At 40.5% G+C, this 21,777-nt stretch overlaps 1 protein-coding gene across 1 annotated transcript in view; it reads left to right on the forward strand.

Moving 5' to 3' along the window:
* LOC134586877 (probable cation-transporting ATPase 13A5) overlaps positions 1–21,777 on the forward strand; it is a 145,596-nt gene that overhangs the window by 96,925 nt on the left and 26,894 nt on the right. The window contains exons 15-21 of the mRNA XM_063442780.1: positions 1,619–1,690; positions 4,684–4,840; positions 12,358–12,475; positions 14,393–14,517; positions 15,301–15,464; positions 16,639–16,764; positions 20,140–20,219. Coding sequence (XP_063298850.1) covers positions 1,619–1,690; positions 4,684–4,840; positions 12,358–12,475; positions 14,393–14,517; positions 15,301–15,464; positions 16,639–16,764; positions 20,140–20,219 — 842 coding nt within the window. The remainder of the gene's footprint in view (positions 1–1,618; positions 1,691–4,683; positions 4,841–12,357; positions 12,476–14,392; positions 14,518–15,300; positions 15,465–16,638; positions 16,765–20,139; positions 20,220–21,777) is intronic.

Below are 21,777 nucleotides of genomic sequence, written 5' to 3' on the forward strand. Positions count from 1 at the left end.
ACCGAAGCCTCCCGCTGACCTCTACCACCACGTGGCACCTGGGAACCCCTGGGGCTACGACTCCTCCCGTCTCTACCAGCAGGCCGCCCCTGCCGACCATACCTAGGGGCTGCCGCACCTTCCCCTGCCGAGCTGTCCGAGGGGGAGCAGTGCCGACCCGACCTCCCCCGCGCATCCCGGGACCCCAGAGATCTAACGGGCGAGGGACTGCCGCTACTACTCCCAGAACCCGGGCCCCCCCGCCGCCCAACCACTACGGAGGATCCCAGTCCCCGGCCTCCCCTATCCCTCTGCCTAACTACCTCCGGAACCCCCTTTCCCGCACCCACCGCCACTGCCCCCTTACCTTTTCCCCCATGCTTACCAGACCCCGTCGGCCCAGACCTACCCACCACCCCTTCGGGGGACCCGCTCTCTGACCTGGCCGCATCCCGAGAACCCCCACCGCCCTTGGAACTCACTCCTTTCGAACCACATTTACGCTTAGGGGCCCCAGGACCCTCCCCCCTTACGACTATGGCCTGGGCGCCCTCCACCGGCCTACTCCTGCCCCCCTCTGTGGCAGAGCTCCCCCTAGCGACCTTCCCGCCAAGAGGGCCCCGGCCGGAGCCCTCTGCACTTGCCTGTTGCCTCCTAGGCCGGCCATGCGGTCTCCCGGATCCAGCCTCATCATCATCATCGTCACTCTCCGATGGGGGGGAAGCCCTCCTAGACCTCCCCTCCGTGGGTCCCGCACCACCAGGGGGCCGCCCGGCCACCTCTGACCCGAAAGCAGCAGCGCCCCCGTCCACGACATCCTTCTGCCGCCGAGTGCTCATCCGAGGCTCCGGCCGCACGCGGGGAGGCAAGGCCTCGACCACGCGGCTCCCGGGCCTGCTGCCGGTCGCAACCGAAACTCCACTGCTTCCGGGGACAACTTCACCGGGCCCCGCGCCCGGGCTTAGCCTCCTCGGGGGCCTCCGGGCCCGGACCGGTCTCCCGCCATCGCCGTCCCGATACGCCGCCTCCGCCAGGGCAGGGCCAAGCTGTACCCGTAGCCAGTCCACACCCTGATGCCGTGCTGCCGACCTGATCCCCTCCAGCAAACGCTCCACGTCGTCCATTGGCCCTGCAGAGGAGACAAAAGAAATCCGACCAAGCAAGTCCGCGCACACCGAGGTGAACACAAACTCAACCAGGTAGAAAGTTAGAATGACTCACCTAAAATGGCTGCTCATTTAAATAGCCAATCCTACTTACCCATAATTCCAACCCTTGCTTACTTCCTCCTAAGCCCGCCTCCTAACCCCTGTCAAGGCCTTTTTCCACTTAGCTGCGCTCTAGCTACATGGGGCTACAGTCTGACCAGTTCCAATTTACTTCACTGACCTGCAGAATCTCCCATCTGAATCTAACAGATTTATGGAATTGGAATATGCGGTTACTAATTGCCTAACTTTCTAAAGCCAGTATTGACTAAAATCCCTAAGTAATATTTCCAGAACCGTGTTGAAATGAATATATGCTTTGAGGGTTTTTGTGTCATTGCATCAGTTAGTTGTATTTTTTCATGTCAATGGTATTTTTTATTAGAACTATTTTTTTGTTTTTGCTTTTTGTAATGGACTTTTTTAAATAGGAGCTCGAAGACCCTACAAAAGGCAATCAGAAAGGTGGGACGACAGTTAGACCAGGATGCAAAGCTCAGAAGGCAAGTGATATCATTATTATTCCTGTAAATGTATATACTCTGTACCTAATAAACAGGGTTCCGAGCAATGGGGAATGTTTGCCTTTAATATCTCTAAACCTGCTCAATGGTATAATCACTTGAAGTAAAGGCCCAGGAATAAATAATTAGGGGGTTTCACTATCCCTAGTGGCAGGTTATCTTTCCCATTCTCTGCCCGTTCTATACAATATATATATATATATATATATATATATATATTCTTTCTGGAGGGAAATGAGGAATCCAATGTCTTAATGGAGCCTGTGGTTAATCTGGATATCTTTACCCCTGGCTGCATAAAACTCTCACTCACAGACTGCTGTCATGGGGATCTGATACCATATTGTCATGCAAAATGTCTAATAATGTTCTGTATGTGTTTGTATGTTATATATGACATATTTTTTGTCTCAACTGAAATGTTTACTCTTAAACCAACATTATGTACCCTCTCTATACCCTAAACCTTTACTCTGCTTAGATAATTTAATCCAGTAGATTTAGTGTCAACACAGAATGCCAGTCAATTGTAGTACAAACACATACTGAAACTACTTATTTTGATATTCTATTGCATCTATCACTGTTATGTCCATCTGCGGCATAAAACTAATACTCAAAATATTCAAAATCATTCCACCCTACCTGAGTAGAATGCTCTCCCCAACTGTTCCCACCTCCTGTGACCTCCGAACCATTACCAGCACTTTATTTAGCATATTGCAATACAAAAATAAAGTAAAGCACAGCAATTATGGTATAACCTCACGGACACAGTCAAATCTTCATTCAATCTAATATCCTTTAAGAGATCTATGGCAACATACCTCAATACTGAATTCAACTGTCATGGTTGACTATATTTATGACCTATCATGTGTTAAATGTATATATGTATGTGTGTGTGTGTGTATATATATATATATATATATATATATATATATATATATACCTACATAAATATATATAGCATACACAAAAATGATTTAATTAAAAAAAATCTAAATGTGTCAAAGATTTTTCCCACATGATTTTTGTTACAGAAACAGCTAATCTGTATGCAGGTAGGGCAGATTAATTAAATCTTCATAATGTAGTATATTATAAAATTACTGTATTATGTAGAATAGACAAAATCTTTTTCTGTAAACACTGGTGCATTCATGCTCAATATGCTGTAATGTAACTTCCAACTCAATATTGGAAGAGCCACTCATGGATCTACCCATTTAATTGATTTTAATGCTGCAGCCATTTTATCTTAGTGGAAAGACCACCGCAACAAAGTTATCTTTGCACCTATCGACACACTTGTTTTTGAGCTTCACAGGGTGTCATATCAGACCATTATTAAAATATTACTCAATAACTGATATAATTTCATGGTGTTTATTAAGGTAAACACAATATTTATCCAGAGGGAATAGGGCATGACTATCTAGCTAAGTGGACATAGAGTAAAATAAATCAACATATCTTACTTGGATGCCATTCTTTCTTTGTTTTAGAACATACAATTTGAGAGTGGCAATGCAGTTTTAAAGTACTGAGTAGACAGGGCAGAGTAGAGAGAGGATATTTGACCATTGTGAAAGGGGTGGTAGAACATATTTGATCAAAAGGAGTAGGACTAGCTAACCAGGGAGAAAGAGTTGTGATGGGCATTTTATCATGATTTTACTGATGTACTTTGTCAGTTAAATCAACAAATTGTGGTTGTGGATGAAAGTTTTATTTCATCCAAAACAGCAAGAATGCATATTTGCAATTATAGGTGACTTTCTTTTAAGTTTAACAAAGGGAAATTTGAAAATATTCAGGAACCAAGAAGTGGAAAGAGGAAAATATATATATATATTTTTTTTTTTTTACTTTTTAATTCTTTATTCAATGAACATTTTCCATACATGTGAAAATCAGAGAGTGTGTGAATTTAACAAAAACCCTTTTAATAAAAGTAGAATGATACATTTAACAACGATAATAGCAATAGCAATATCTCAGAAAAAAAAAAATCAAAAGGAAAGGGGCATTTCAAGTCTGAAATTATAGCTGCATCCAAAAACAAAACAAAAATGAATAACTTTTAAAAAACAAAAACAAAATAGAGGGCATGGGTTGAGATGCAGAGAGGAAAGTCTCATGGTAGAGTAGCTCCTCAACAATACCAGCCCTCAAGCATCTTTTACAATGGCTATCCTTAAGTGGAGACCCCAGAGAGTCAAGGGTACACACACCAACAAGACACCCTAAATTGTGGAAATCCTTAAAATCTCAGCATCAGCCAAGAAAGTACAGCACTGGCATGACCAAAGTGGTGGATACGAAGCAATGTCTTTGACAGAATCAGAAACCATGACAGAGTTGGATCTCCTACAAAATATGGCAGACAACTCGCCTACATTCAGGAATATCCTCCACGCTATGTTTTCCAACTAGCAGGCCACTATTTCAGAGGACTTCTACACAGTGATGGCCAAACTGAGGAAGGATTTTGCTGACTTGGGCAGGAGGACAGATCATTTAGAGGTCAATAAGGGGGAGCTTTGCATGTCACATAGCAATATGGCTGACAAGGTACAGGCACTGTAGGAGCACAAGGCAGAACTGGCAAATAAGCTGGTGAACCTTGGACCACTCATAAAAGTGCTTTAAAAAATTCTCAAAGTTTGAGAAGATACAGATTTTGCATAATATTATATGCTCACTTTTTTATTTCCATATTATTATTACTAGTAGAAGTATTATGTCATAATATTCTGTAGATTCTAATACTTGATCACAATTAAAAGAGGTTATCAACATTAAAATATCTAAGTAGTTTTTAAATACTATATGAAAATTCTATTTTCAGTGTGTTTGTGTTTTCTGTTTTTTTTACAGTGTGTTTAACTGTTTATACTCTTCTAACACTTATTATTGACACATAATAAATAATCTCTTAGTAAAATGTGTTTTTGTTTTGCAATCAGGTCCCCGTTGAGGGAATCTCCATTCTGCATCAATTCCCATTCTCCTCCACTTTACAGCGTATGTCTGTTGTGACACAGGTCATAGGGGAAGAGAGCCTCACAGTTTATTTAAAAGGAGCTCCAGAGATGGTTATCCGCTACTGTAAACCTGAAACTGGTAATTAAAAAAAAGTTAACTGAAACTATAATGTAACAAGACAAAGAGTTTTGAGTGCAAAATTAATACAAAATAAACCCTGCAATACTCATACTGTCATTCCTGGTGCACACGCACTGGCCCTCGCATGTACAGCAAATTTATTTTTTCATGCCCCTATCAGACCCTCTGCATTGAGTGGATGACATGCCTATGATGATATCTTCTACTCACTCTTTATAGCATAGGAGTATTCAAAGTTAAATATACAGTACTTAAGACATAACAGCCAGTCCCTACTACGCTTACTTTACCTCCTCTATTAAATATCTACTTCATTCTCTATCTCAATGTCTCCCACTCTGTTTTCACTCTTGTCTTCTCCAGTCTCACTGATAAAGTAAGTATAAATTAACATGACAGTAACAAAAATTACTAAACTACCAGCACTAATATTGAGATCACATTGATGAGTTCTCCTCACAGAAACACTGAAAACATAAAAGTATACCATAAAAGCAAAGAGTGATACTCGTATTGGTAACAATCTCCACCACCAGTGAATTGAAACACTTACAAAATTATAAAGCCTGTACCTAAGGCTGAAGGTTAATTGTAGTCCTTGAAGACGGTAACACAGTACAAAACATTTTGAGGATGCACTTAAAATGGATGTATCTTAAAAAAACAATGTTACAGACATGCTATCATAAGCAACAACACTTTCTAAAATAGATATATAATGCACTTACAAAAAGAGTTACAGATTCAGGCGTATTTTCCCTCTAGGGATATATCCACTCAATAGTATCCACTTCATGGTAGTATATAGTGAACATAAAAAATCAATAGTGCAGTGTTTTTGTTTTGTTTTTAATCAATTTCAAAGCTTTAATATATTGATACACTTGCAAACATAGAGAAAAATCCTATCATTATCCAGGCTAAAATGTTGAGGTGCATGTCCATGAATTTTACAGGTAGTATAATACGGTTAAAATAAAACAAATGCATTAAGCAAGTAAATCCTTTTTTCCTACAAGTTTTTGGTTTATGTATATATATTTTTATTAACAGGACTTACTGTGAGATTTGTTTCCAATATAAGTAGTTATCATGTGGGAAGTACCATAAAAAACAAAACAAAAGTTTTGTTGTACTGTAGGTTACATCTCAAGTCTTTGTAGATTGGAATATGTCACACACTTCTATTGTTTTAACATGAATGTGAACAAAATCCCCAAGAACCATGGTGAAAATTAAAAAGTAAGGATCGTACTGTAAACATGGACAACAAAAAACATATATACATCAAAGGAACACTGTAGCATTAGGAATTTATATCTGTATAAAAATAGAAATAATATAACTAAACTAAAACTTATTATTCATGTTTTCTCCAGGGGCGAGTATCCCTCCTCATTGGGTTGTGTCACAATGGATGCGTGCCATAGAGGAGCACTGGGAGACTTTAAGTGCACGCGTGGCATTTACTGCAAAGCTCCCAAGATTCTGCCATAGAGAATCAGTGAATACAATAATTCTCTATGGCTGTCCATGATAGCACTGTGCATGCGCACATGACATCATAGTATGTTACGGTACGAGACTTGGAAAGTTACTGTTTCCATACCCAGAGGGCTTGGAGGCGTGACTTGAAGCTGTGCTACCGACCCTTCTAATTAGTGAACTAAAGGGTTTTCAGATGTACGAGAGTGGGGCAGGAAAAAGTGCCTTTAAGAAAAACAGTTGCGTAAAGAGTAGTGAGAAGGAATTAGACAATGAACACAAGAATAAGATGAGTAGACGGGTGAGGAAAGGTTGCAGTAAATGCAGTAATACTGAGCAAGCATGAAAGAGAAATAAAGTATTACCATATTAAAAAATTGGATTTAACCATGTTATTTTTAGAAAACCATGGGCATGTGTAAGGTCAAGAATCTGTTGTTAAAGCCTGATGCTTTCATGAAAGTCAGTCATGTATTCAGAGTAGTAAATATAATCATACAATTACGGAACATTAAAAACATTAACTTTGTAACATTTCCATTAATACATGTTTATTCTATCTACAACTCTTCTTCCAGGCAGGTAATTAATCTGCTTGCTTGAAGGCAGGTAGTTAAAGGGTCACTCCAGGCACCCAGACCACTTCGGCTCATTGGAGTGGTCTGGGTGCCAACTCCCACTACCCTTAACCCTGCAAGTGTAATTATTGCAGTTTTTTTAAAACTGCAATAATTACCTTGCAGGGTTAAGTCCTCCCCTAGTGGCTGTCTATTAGACAGCCACTAGAGGACACTTCCTGCTTCATAGCACAGGTTTTCTGTGCTAGAGCGTCGCTGGATGTCCTCACGCTGTGTGAGGACCTCCAGCGTCGCTCTATTCCCCATAGGGAAGCATTGAAATTCATTTTCAATGCTTTCCTATGGGGTGCGCTAATGCGCATGCGCGGCATTGCCGCGCATGCGCATTAGGTCTCCTCGGCCGGCGGGCGAGATCAGTCTCGCCCACCGGCCGACGTAACCAGAAGGAGGAGCGGCGGGGGAGGAGGAAGCAGCGACGTGGGACCTGTCGCTGCCCCTGGTAAGTGACTGAAGGGGTTTTCACCCCTTCAGCAACTGGGGATTGGGGGGTGGGAGGGAGAGGGACCCTCCAGTGCCAGGAAAACGGATCGTTTTCCTGGCACTGGAGTTTCCCTTTAAGCCTTCATACCTGTTTTTTCAGATCATAAGGCATCATAGTTCTGATTATACACATGTTAAGAGCATTGTGAACATAATGTTAGTTTTTCGTTATTCTGGTTAATCCAAGTGTAATGGTAGGAACTATTTTTGACCTTGTAAGGCACTGAAAATCTACTTAAAAGACAGACATTATAACACTGTACAGCATTCCATAAAGAACACTAGGAATGCCCTATATGCACCAGTGAGCAGACTCAATAATAATGAGGTAATTAATATATCAGAGCTGCTGCAGAAAGTGCGGGCCATCTGTGCGCGCTTTTGGCATTCTCACCCTGCTGATGCTTGCCTGTCTGCGCTGCAGCGTAACTTCGGCCTTCCGGCTCACCGCCTCATGAGACTGTGCGAGCAGTAGCAGGCAATAGTGGAGTTTCAGCTGCAGCACGCACGGGTCAGTCGCTCTGCGGAACAGAGTTTTCTTTTTTTATATGTCCCAATATTTTAGGGGCCACCCCAATAAAAAACAAACAAAAATAAATAAATAAAAAATAGTGTTGGCTACCTCCTCCTCCTCCACCGCTGCTTCCACCTACACCGCCACGGTCACTGCCTCCTCAACCTATGGGTCACTTAGTATAAACTATGTACACATTAGCAGCGGCTTGAAAAGGCTTTTTCTCCATGCATCAGGAGATGAGCATTTCTCCATGCATAAGGACTGCAAGAAATGCACCGCAGGCTGCAAATGTTTCTTTTTTTTGTATGTTCCAATATTTTGGGGGCTACCACAATTTAAAAAAAAAAATCATAATAATAAAAAAAAAAAAACACAGTGTTGTCTACCTCCTCCTCCTCCACCGCTGCTTCCACCTACACCGCCACGGTCACCGTCTCCTCAACCTATGGGTCACTTAGTATAAACTATGTACACATTAGCAGATGCTTGTGAAGGCTTTTTCTCCATGCATCAGGAGTTGAGTTCAGTTTGAACAATGAAAGAGAATACCCTGCACTCCAACCCTCTCTCAAATGGATAATTCTGTCGATCCTCCTGACAGCCATGCTTTAGATTTTGATTTATGTTCTTCCAAAGCTAAAATCAAAGATTCCATCTAGTGGTATTTTATGGCTCAGCTGTATTTTTAATTTTTAGGTATTTTATGGTATTTAAGTGATTTCCCTATCCACATTTGTTTGCAGGACACTTGTCCTATTCTTACTCCCATTTTACTTCCTTTTGCAGCTCTCTAGCCCTTTCCAGGAGATTTTTAGAGGCATTTTTGTGGCCAAAAGTCTGGGTCCCCATTGACTTCAATGGGGTTCGGGTTCAGGGTCAAGTTTGGGGTCAAGTTCGGCCAAACCCGCCGGACCCGAACATCCAGGTGTCCGCTCAACTCTAGTCTTGACCTAGAGCATTTCTCCACTAATCTGTAAACTCTCCTTTTACCTATGTCAAACCTCACCTGTCCTAGCTCTGCAACCTCCTTCTACAATTCCACCCTCTCCTCTCAACTAGACATCATGGCACCTCCTACATTTAAATGCAGCGAGCGCCCCAACAACAACCTTGGCACACCAAGCTGACTCGATATCTCCAAAAATGCTCCAGAACTGCTGAACGCTGTTGGAGAAAGTCTCACTGTGCGTCTGGCTTTCACCACTATAAATTTATGCTGCACTCATACAGCTTGGCTCTTTTCTCTGCAAAAGTAAATTACTTCAATACCCTCATAATCACACTCTCCCGAAAACCCAAACGACTATATCACACATTTAACTCTCTTCTTCGTCCTATTGTTCCTCCTCCACCTACTAACTTGACCGCCTCAGACTTTGCAACTCACTTCACTGACAATCAGGGAAGAGATCTCTCATCTTTCTTCTTCCCCTTACAATACTTCCCCTAACCTCACTCCCTCTGCTGTTCTATGTTCATTCACACCCGCTACATCAGAAGAGGTTTCTGCTCTGCTCCAGTCCTCCCGCCCCACCACCTGCTCACTAGATCCAATTCCCTCGCATCTCATCTGTACTCTGTCTTCTTCTCTTTCTCTACCTCTCACTAAAATTCTCAATCTCTCTCTCTCCTCTGGCATATTTCCATCACCCTTCAAACATGCAACTACAACCCCAAGTCTAAAGAAGCCCAATCTTGACCCTAACACCCTGTCCAACTACCGTCCTATTGTGGTATATCACCAAATTAATATATATATATATATTACACAAGGTTCGTCTACATTAAAAGGTATTTATTAGAAGGCAACAACACAATACTATAAATTTATCACAAACACACAGCCCAGACCCACGAAGCAACAACCCTTTTTAAATCTATCTATCTATATAGTAATCCCCTTCCCCACATGTTTGATCTCACCCACGGTTAGGCCTTCACATCTAGTAATGGCTCACTGCTGCAAGTTGAACATCACATCCACCAAGGAAGAAAAGGAAGCAACAGAGTGTAACATAGTTCACCATGATAGCACATGGCGTCTGCACATCTGCTCTGCAGCACAGCCAAGAAGGAACAGACAGGAATGAGGATAGGGGGAAGTGGTTATATCTTTCCTGACTTGTAAAGGTATTGAATTACCCAATTACCATATCAAAGGGTAAAGCTTATTCCCCTGTAAGAAAGATCTACTTGAACTTGGTCACATGACCCCTGGTCACCATATTAGTTTGATGACAGAATGTCACCACACCTATCTCGCTACTGCCTTTTGCATCCAAGATCCTTGAAAGAGTTGTGTATGCGAGATTGACAAACTTCCTCAAGTCCAATTCTCTGCTAGACCCACTTCAGTCTGGTTTCCGTTCTAAGCACTCTGAAGAAACGGCACTGACCAAAGTATCCAATGATCTACTCGCTGCAAAATCTCGCAGTCACTACTCTATCCTAATTCTCCTTGACCTTTCTGTGGCTTCTGTGGATCTTCATCAGCTTCTTCTTATCCTCTGCAATATTGTTCTACAAGATATTGCTCTCTCCTGGTGCTCCTCCTACCTCTCCCAGCACTTTTTCAGTGTTTCTTTCTCTGGCTCTACTTCTTCTCCCCAACTCCTCTCTGTTGGTGTGCCCCAAGATTCGGTCCTTGGTCCCTTACTGTTCTCCATCTATACTGCCTCCCTTGGTAAACTTATTAGCTCCTTTTGGCTTCCAATATCATTTCTATGTGGATGACACACACATCTATCTGTCCTCTCCTGATCTCTCCCCATCCCACTTGACCACTGTCTCTGACTGCCTCTAACTGGATGGCTTCCCACTTCCTTAAACTCAGCTTGAACAAAACTGAAATTCTGGTCTTTGTTCCCACAAGTGTGGCTACTCTGTTTCTGTCTCCCTCCATGTCAACGGTGCTACCATCAGCTCCACCACGCAGGCTCGCTGCCTAGGTGTTCTCTTTGACTCTGACCTCTCCTTCATGCCTCATGTTCAGTCTATCGCCAAATCTTGCTGCTTCCATCTCAAAAACATTGTTTGCATTCGACTCTACTTAATGCCAGATGCGACTACGGTGCTGGTCCATTCCACTGTTCTTTCTCACCTTGACTACTGTACTCCACTTCTCATTGGTCTTACGTGCTCCCAACTTGCACCGTTACAGTCCATAATGAATGCGGCGGCGAGGCTCATCTTCCTGTCCGCCCGCACCGCCCACGACTCATCCTTCTGTCAGTCCCTACATTGCATTCCTGTAAGATATAGGGCTAAATTTTTAATTCTGGTTATTTCTTTCAAATCTCTACATAATGCTGTTCCCACCTATCTATCCTCTCTAATACACAAGTATGTCCCGTCTAGGCCCTTACGCTCTGCTGAAGACTTACGTCTATCTTCTGTCCGTACTCCCACCGATGATGCTTGTCTTTAAGACTTCTCGAGGGCTGCACCATTCCTGTGGAACTCACTTCCCTTCTCCGTTAGATGCTCACCCAGTCTCCAATCCTTCAAGAAATCATTAAAAACCCACTTCTTCATAAAAGCGCATCAGTTAAACTGTTAATAGCTCCAGACTGATTCCTCTCTTGCAACTGTCATTAGTCTAATACTATCCTTACCTTTTGTGTTACTTTACCCCACTCCCTCTAGCATGCAGCATATTGAGCAGGGCCCTCAACCCCTCTGTTCCTGTGTGTCCAACTTGTCTGCTTACAACTACGCTTGTTCATCCACCCACTGTAAAGCTCTGTGGAATTTGTTGGCGTTATATAAATAATAACATTATAATAACATAATAATAAATGGTGTCTGGTCCATCTCAGCGTCAAGCTCCCCTGGCCAGCTTGTTCTTTTAAATACCATGAAATGCAATCTTGAGTTTTTATTGAAGTCATAATACAACTGGATTATGTGCCTTGCAGCATAATATGATAGTATTCAGTTACAGGACAAAGCTTTTTTTCAGCTGGAAAGATTGCATGACCTTGTGCATTTGTAGTCCTTCTTTAAAATTATCCTTGTGCCGACCACTCTGGTGAAAGTGGTTATTTAAGTTATTTTGTCATTTTTGTCAGTGTGCAGCCATTTATATTTTGAGTTGCAACACGTGGTTCAACTTAACAGTTTGCAAACAGACAGATAGATAGATAGATAGATAGATAGACAGACATCAAATTTACATAACAAGCAGGCTTAATGATTTGTGAAAAATGAATAAATAGTTAATTTTCAAGTATTTAATTAATCTGCTCATTAATTTCTATTTTTTTTAACAATGAAACATTTTTAAATGGAAACTAAACTCGTTTTCCTAGCACTTGTTTGCTTGCTTGCTTTCTTTCAATGGGAAGGGGTGTGTTAGCTGTTATCTTGACATTAACTGCTTGCTTCCCAATCAGTTCCCCAGCGTTTTTCAGAAACACTTGATATCTATACAATGCAAGGTTTTCGAGTTATTGGACTGGCATATCGATCATTGGAAATTGGACTACTTCCACAACTAGAACAATTAGGCAGGTAAGAACCTGAGATGGACTACATATACATTCCTTTACAACATTTTCACAATGAAATGTTAGATCAATACATTTCCCTTCACAACTGATCATTAAATGATCCGCACATTTGCCTATAAACCACATGAGCACATGGTTGACAGATGTGTGCAATACAATTGCAATGATGTATTTATATGATATAAAATCCTACATTATCATTGCAGCCTGACTCCCTAACTCATTTAGTTTTAGATATGCTTTTTTTATTATAACCCTGACATGCACTCCTTTTGTCAATCAGAAAGCCACAGTGACAGATTCATCAAAGAAACACTATAGTGTATACATGCATATATTCCCAACACTATAGTGCTGGAGTTGCTGTTTAGGTTACCTTTTCTCTGAAAAGGCAGTGTTTGCATTGCTGAGACTGCAATGTCAGGCTGTAGACACCAGAACCACTACATTAAGTTGAAATGGTCCTGGTGACTACAGCATCCCAAGATATAACAAATGTATTTTTATATTTCATCCAGCATCAGCACACAGAGTAGTCTAATGCTTTAGGACTTATGGGGGCTTTGTCAGGAGAGATCCATCAGATCCTACCACTCCCCTTGAATTACCTTGACAATTTTATTTGGTAAATTCATACTTTTAACCCCTTAAGGACCAAACTTCTGGAATAAAAGGGAATCATGACATGTCACACATGGCATGTGTCCTTAAGGGGTTAAGGGGTTAAAGGACCACTCTAGGCACCCAGACCACTTCAGCTTAATGAAGTGGTCTGGGTGCCAGGTCCTTCTAGGGTTAACCCATTTTTTCAGAAACATAGCAGTTTCAGAGAAACTGCTATGTTTATGAATGGGTTAAGCCTTCCCCCTATGTCCTCTAGTGGCTGTCTCATTGACAGCCGCTAGAGGCGCTTGCGTGCTTCTCACTGTGATTTTCACAGTGAGAGCACGCCAGCGTCCATAGGAAAGCATTGTGAATGCTTTCCTATGTGACCGGCTGAATGCGCGCGCAGCTCTTGCCGCGCGTGCGCATTCAGCCGACGGGGAGGAGAAGAGGAGGATCGGAGGAGGAGAGCAGGAGGAGATCTCTCCGCCCAGCGCTGGAAAAAGGTAAGGTTTTACCCCTTTCCCCTTTCCAGAGCCGGGCGGGAGTGGGTCCCTGAGGGTGGGGGCACCCTCAGGGCACTCTAGTGCCAGGAAAACGAGTATGCTTTCCTGGCACTAGAGTGGTCCTTTAAGGCTTATAATTTCCCTTTAGCATTATCAGTCGGCACATTTCGAAATCTTTCTATCCAAAAATTGGTTTAGATATGGAATGCCGTCATGCTGGGTATTTCAATTATATTTGAAATTTCTGAAGACTTGTTTGTACTTTCTTTGTGTACCATTTTATTGATAAACAGAGGAGTATCATATAATTCAGAATACTCCTCTCGAAAAGTGTAGTGGTTTAAGCAATTAACTTGTGAATACATTTGTTTAAAACGTTGAATCTAAGCAGAAGTATGTCAACAATTTACATTAAAATGAAAGAGAAGATAAAAGAGATTATTATTAAATCCAACCAGTGTTTCTAACCTGTCCTTTCTAAATCCTATTTTGTTTTTAAATAAAGGGCTGTTAGCAAACATGGAGAATGTTTATATGCTGCTGCAGCTATGATTGTACACTGTCAATTGTTTTAGAGAAAAATAAACATTCTAAAAAATAAAAATAAAAGGCCAATATTAAAATTTAAACAAGGATTTCTGAAAATACAGTTTTATAGCATTGATCCAAAAGTAAACAAATAAAAATTGGTTTAACAGGGGACTCAAATCAGTGGTGTATCATGGTGCTAAATAATTGCGTATTCAGAGAGTCTATGATGAATTTATATATGTAAATGATATTATATTATTACTCTATGTCTGTTAAAGGGAGGCAGTGGAATCAGAGCTTACATTTCTAGGATTTTTGATCATGGAAAATCGCCTAAAGCCTGAGACAAATGCAGTGTTGAAGGAGCTCATTGATGCAAATATAAGAACTGTGATGGTTACAGGTACATTACGTTTGAGAATGAAATGAGTATTAACAATCGCGGTATTAATTATTAGGCTTATGCATTTGTTGTTGGCCAAATTATAGTCTGTCTGAATTTAGGCTGATCAACGGCTTGCCCGAATTCCCTAACTTTGAAGTTCCATATGGACGTTTAATCAAACAACTTGTGCAATGGATAAGTATGTTGGTTTGATTCATGATTTGGAAGTTCCATCAATAGTGCCAAAAAAAGACATGATGGATGGGAAAAGATGATTAGGGGGTAGCCACTAGCATTGATTGCATTTACAAATCATATGGGAAGTAACCAACAGAGGGAAAAATGGATCAGCAATTTAAAAAAATACTTTATATGTACGGTATATATTTTACAGTACCCTGACTGGCCCATTTTTGTGACCATTTTGGTTTGTCTGAATTGTTTTCTCAAATATTTTGCATGGCTAACTACACTGAATAAATGTTATTTTTGGACAAAGTGATTTGGCCAAACCAAATTTATTTAATGTATATACGTTTATTCATTATTTTAGCATTAATTTATGAAGAGAGCTTTTTATTTTATAGTCATATAGTATATATTTTGAATGCTATAGTTAATATGTAAACCTTAAATGTATTATTCAAATTTCTATCACATCACATGTTAGTCATCATTGCTCTGTACTGGTCTCTGTTTTTATTATTCAATCATTGTACTTACGGTGCTAGTCAACTAATGTTTAGTAGTTCCTTAACATGTACCTGTAACATGTACCTGTATCTGTGTTTCTCTGTGAAGGTGACAATCTACAAACAGCAATGACAGTTGGGAAGAATTGTGGTATGATTTCCAGTGACAGCCAGATTATATTGATAGACGCCAATGAAAGCACAAAAGATATGCCTGCGTCAATTACATGGAAGGCTATTCATGACACCCAGCTAAATGGACATCAGTCAAAAGTATATTCTGTGCTATTATACCGTACTTATGATTCATGTGAAACATTATATTAAATTGACACTGTATCTACTATAACTACTTCATCTGATTGAAATTATAGTTAGGGATATCATATCCACCATGTTTTCAAGGATACATATTATTCATACAAATTGATGGACATCATACAGAAAGTTCTGCCCTACGGTGTGTAGTAAATGAGGTGATCGATCAAATAGGAATCACGCAGGATATAAATTATCCATACTACAGGTCAGCATTTTCATGTGCTGCCAATTAACATGAAATGATGTGTGTCCCTGAAAACATGGTAGATATGGCAGCCCTAGTTATAGTGTATAGTAAATTAATAATTTCATGTTTCCAATAGAGAGATGTTGAATAAAAGAGCATTTCTAACATTTAAAAAGATTGGAACTTTACATATGATTGTGAACAAATGTGGTAAATACTTTGCTGCTTAAAAATAATCCTTACACTTCTAAATCATATACAAGATTTATCCCTTAAACAAAACACTAGAAAGATGGCTACATTTTTATCCATCATTATTATACAAAGTGTGACAAATGTAAAGATTTTACCTGTTAACAACTCTAGTATAACAAAGAGAATGTTGTTATATGTCTACCAGTGAGATATAGATGTGTTACCAAGATTCCAAAACCAGCTAAATAAAGGCGTTCCTAAGATACCACTTCAATTGCTGTATCAACATAGCATGTACTATAATGGGACCAATGCTATATATATAAATTGGTTTATGACCAAATTGTAAATACAGTGGTCAATGTTCAATTTTTGTCCATTTATATCAATATAAGGACTCACAAGTGCATGCCATCTAAATACATACATTTAGAGGTCAAGCGCCAGATTCAGTAACACCTGGGAGTTGATGACTGGGAGATACTGACAACTCAGTTTGCAGTTTGCAGTTCATGTTATATATGCTGTCATCATCTGAGTTGTGGTAAAGTAGAAGTTCAGATTTCTGCATTATCATCTTAACTCATGCTAGGTTTAGACAGTAATTATTGGCTGAGGGCAGCTGATGGGTTGACACTGTAGTGGTTATGGTGCCTACAATGCCCTTTGAAGTAATAACAGGCTATTATTCCCATTGCCCAAGTGAATTTTATATTAATAAAGATACATTATTTTTTTTTGTAGGAAACACATGTTGATTGTACAAATGGTTTAATATACAACCCAACATTACGTGGAAAATATCACTTTGTAATGAGCGGAAAATCCTATGAAATTATAATGCAGCATTTTTACGATATTTTACCTAAGGTATGTATATATTTAAAACTACAAATGTTGATAAGTAAAACTGGTAAGCATGTCGTTTCTACATTGGAGGAGCATCTATTAAATGCAAGTAGCTTAACTTAAAAAAAAAATATATATATATATATATATTTATCTTTTTTTTTTTTTTAAATTCTTTATTTTTGTAGTGCATGAAGGTATTACAATGAACGTGTGGTACCCCGACGGCATTCCACACACGTTTGAATGGTGTTAGTAACATTGGGGTATATAGGTACTTTGCACATTTTTAATTTATTAACATGAAAGGTCAACTGTATGCGCTGTAGCTTAGAAGAGTAACCAACGCTTGAAACAAGATAAAAAGAGAAAAATAGGTTTAAGTTATGCGTCAGGATTGGCAGTAGTTGATAAACAGCGGGTCTCTGAGACCTTGTAAGATTCACAGTTGTGCATTTTCATGTGGTTTGCGTGTAACCAAGGTCAACAGGTGAGGTATAGGATGCATATACACATACTAGGAGGAGGTTAATCGATTATCCTGCACAGGCAGGTTATACATGTGGCTTAGCGGATGCATGTGTCAGCAAGCTTATCAGATCAAAAATAGGTTTGTAGTGTAGCCCCATGCCATGTTATTCGTGTTGGGGAGTGATAAGGGCTGAAAGTGGCAATTATGTATGCAGGCTAAACCAGGCTAGCGAGTATCCAGTGTGGGGCGCGATATAGCTCTAAACTCCGTCTTAGTTGACTGTAAAGCCTGGGTATAGTGTAAAACATGCGTAGGTAACAGGCTTGTGCCTCAGGCTTACAAGATTACGCTAAAAAGCAAGTTAGATGCTAGTCATGAACCCGCATCCAGCGTGATTATAGCCGTGTCACTGCTACTAGTAAGGGCATAAATAGGACACTCGTAGCGAGTATGCAGTATGTTAAGAGTTGTAGTGGAGAAGACGTCAGGCTGCAGTGAGATTATAATATATAATGAGGACGGCCATTATGCAGGCTATTCTATCCGGACTAGCTCCCCCCGATTGGTACTGATGCTAGCGTGGATTGTCTAACTAACAAGATACTTCTACAAAGTTGTTGCTTGCCAGATTAGTGATGCATGAACAGACATAGGTAAACATATGTAATCATTCTGTAAAGGGACAGATAATTCAAATGAAAGGTTACTAGCAAGGGCTTCGGGGCAGGCAATAAATCAGGGTAAACCATAAGAGAAAGTACATAACCATTTCCAGGACTCTGGTACAAACGGGTAAGTCCAGTTAAAGTTCAACCGACCCCTGATACCGGGAAACGCTGGCGCTCTGTCAGGCAGTTCTTCTGGGTCTTGAGCACACGTGGGGGTTCACGCTTTTCCCCAGTGGGTCGTGAGGGAGCTCTCCACTGGTTTCGTCTCCCTGGGTGTTGTCTTGCTGCATCTTGGTTAGCTTTGCCGTTGCTTTGCAGTTGGGATTTTAGTAGTGCCCAGGGGTTCCGTTCTTTGCGGCCGCATGGCCCGGCGTCTTCACTTCGGGGGTCGGCTCCGGTATGTGTCCTCATGGTGTGTGGCTGCGCAGCTCCCTGTGATGCAGCGTTGGCTTGGAAGCGATGCTGAGAGCTGCGTTGATAGCCAGGAGTGCGGTCGGGTAAGACTTTTGAGAGTATCGGCGTCTTTTCCCGCCCCGAGGCCCTTTGGTGTCTGCGCTGCCGGACGGCCATTTTAGAGGCTTGGGGAACTTGCCTGTAGGACCTGCGTCTCGCTGCTGGACGTATCCAGGAGGCTACCGTTCGGACAGCTTGGTGGTGGGTTGCCCCTCTTCTGCGCAGAGCTGCCGTGAGGCCCACAGCACAAGTGTCTCAGGTCTCAGGTTTTGGGCAACTGAGTATACACTATGCAATGTGCAGGAAGAGGTATTAAAATTATTAGTGACAGGAAGCACAGTGGTCTCATAAATTGTCATCCCCTTCCTAGGCCTACCTGGTTAGGGGTGTACTCAAAAAAGTGAGTACACCCCTCACATTTTTGTAAATATTTTATCATATACACTGAAGAAATGATACTCAGCTACAATGTAAAGTAGTAAGTAGTAGTAAGGCGTTCGGTGGAAACACACTCCCGAACAAGAGACACAGACTACGTGTACATACGAACTGGTCCAGTGGGGAATGCCCCTGGAATATTGCTTGAGATAAAGTTGAGGTCCCATATATTGACATATGAACATTATTAAGGTAGAGATTAGATCCTGCAATACACAGAACAGAGAAATCAAGAAAAAAATAGAAATTAACGATTATTCCAATTCAAAGAAGGAGACCAAATATAGAAAGCAAGCTAAATTTATAATATATTTATGGAACTCTTGAGGAATGCAAGTAATAAAAATTAAAAAAAAACAAGATAGGTAGGAAATAACCAGGTCAAAATTACTGGCCACACAATTGTGAACTATGTCGCAATGCTAGTTAAACTTTTTTTTCTAAAATACATAAAGCAGAGAAGGAACAAATTTGCTTTATGTATTTTCCCCATGTTTTACAAAATTTGACAAAGGGTAGAGCTTAAGGCAAACTCTGCTTCCTTTGTCAAGTATAAACATCCAGAATACTTACCTTCCCATTCTCTCTCTCTGCTCCAATCTCGCAAGACTCACATGTCTTCCATTTTCCCACAATGTGAACATTTTGCTCTATTTGTTGACATGCTAGTTGCTCCCAAGAAAGCTTTTCCAGACAGCCACCAACAGGGGTGGTGGAAAGGGGAGCTTACGCAAGACCATAAATGCATGTGGGGAGGATGAAGGGGAAATTAAGGCAGTCAGCAAACGACAATGCCAGGCTATTGAAGTAGCAAGCAAAAAAATAGCCTTATCAAAGTAAAATTGGGTACCAGTGAAAAAAAAAACAAATTGGGGGAACTAGAAGGAGAAAAAGAGTCAGTGGGACAATAAAAAAAACATATGTCCATATCAGAGCTGCTTTAAAGAGTTACTGCAATCACCATGACCACTTCTGCTTTTAGAAATGGTTGTTGAGGTAGAAGTATGTTTAGACAGCACTTCAGCTTAAAATCGTGCACATACAGAGAAATGTGCACTTGTGCACTTGTGCACAGGGGGCTAGTTACACCTCCAGCACACGTAACTTAGGCAGCCCGGAACTCTGACTTAATATTAATTCCGTACAAAATGTATGTCTGGTGCCATTATCTGTAGGCACTAAAGCAAATTCTAGTTTGTTTTGTTAATTAAACTGATAAAAATCTTACGTTTTTTTTTTCTCTTGCACCTTAAGTAATATATGTATAATGGTATGCACATTGAATAGGCACTTTTATTACACTAACGCTTATATATTTTAGGTAGTGAAAACATTTTCAATATTAAACATTGCTTTCTCATGCAGATCTTGCTGAATGGTACAATTTTTGCTAGAATGACTCCACGGCAAAAATCAACTCTTATTGAAGAATTTCAAAAATTAGAGTAAGTCGGTCAGATTATCATTAGATAAAACTCGACTAGCATAAAAGTAATGGCTTTAACAGAGTCTACAAAATTGAAATTGTAGTAAAGAAAAATGTTGTTGTTTTGTTTTGTTTTTGTTACATATTTGCGCGCTTAATGTATTATTTGATAAAGGGGAACCAGACTTTGCAGTAGTTTGCCCTCTTACCTGGGTCGGTCTCTGCTAGGATCCAAGGGTCCTTTATGGCCATTGATGACATCCAATTTCTGTCGATCCCCCCCAGCCCTTCCTCTCAGCCAATGAATGCAATTCAGTGCCTAGAAATATGCACAGAATTGACAATAGCCAGCTTGGAACTATTTTTTCTGTGTTGGCCAATAATAATTCTGCCAAAGGTGGACTAATGAAAGTGTAATTCTGTAATACATATTCCAGGTGTCTTGACTACTTCATATCACTGAAGGGGTTGTGGTGCTTAGAGTAACCCTGTAGAGAAAGTTATGCAACACTCAAGGTTCCTGTGTGATAATCATCAAACATTAGGGAAGGTTTATCAAAGCAATGACAAGTGCTTTTCTGGACCAAAATGTTAAATGCGGAATAATCACCATTGAAACCAATGGAATGTCTCTTACAATTTAGCACTTTGATCACAAAAACATAGAAACATAGAAACATAGGATGTGACGGCAGATAAGAACCATTCGACCCAGTCTGCCCAATTTTCCAAATACTTTCATTAGTCCCTGGCCTCATCTTATAGCTAGGATAGCCTTATGCCTATCCCATGCATGCTTAAACTCCTTCACTGTGTTAACCTCTACCACTTCAGATGGAAGACTATTCCATGCATCCACTACCCTGTCAGTAAAGTAATATTTCCTGATATTATTTTAATAACCTTTTGCCCCTCTAATTTAAGACTATGTCCTGTTGTTGTGGTAGTTCTTCTTTTAAATATAGTCTCCTCTTTTACTGTGTTGATTCCCTTTATGTATGTTTCTTATCACATCTGTCTTGTCTTTCCTCCAAGCTATGCATGTTAAGCATCTGTCTTTAACCTTTCCTTGTTTTATCCTGTAATCCATGAACGAGTTTAGTAGCCCTTCTCTGAACTCTCTCCAAAGTATCAATATCCTTCTAGATATTTACTTCCAAGTGAGGTCTCACCAGTGTTCTGTACAATGGCATGAGCACTTCCCTCTTTCTACTGCTTATCTCTCTATACAACCAAGCATTCTGCTAGCATTTCCTGCAGCTCTATCATACTGTCTGCCTACATTTAAGTCATCTGAAATAATTACCGTATATACTCGAGTATAAGCCGACCCGAATATAAGCCGAGGCCCCTAATTTTACCCCAAAAAACTGGGAAAACTTATTGACTCGAGTATAAGACTAGGGTGGAAAATGCAGCAGCTACTGGTAAATTTCTAAATAAAATTAGATCCTAAAAAAGTTGTATTAACTGAATATTTATTTACAGTGTGTGTATATAATGAATGCAGTGTGTGTGTGTGTGTGTGTGTGTATGAATGCAGTGTGTATATGAATGATGTGTGTGTATGCAGTGTG

This window comes from Pelobates fuscus, chromosome 2, assembly GCF_036172605.1.
Source record: "Pelobates fuscus isolate aPelFus1 chromosome 2, aPelFus1.pri, whole genome shotgun sequence".
Taxonomy (NCBI): Eukaryota; Metazoa; Chordata; class Amphibia; order Anura; family Pelobatidae; genus Pelobates; species Pelobates fuscus.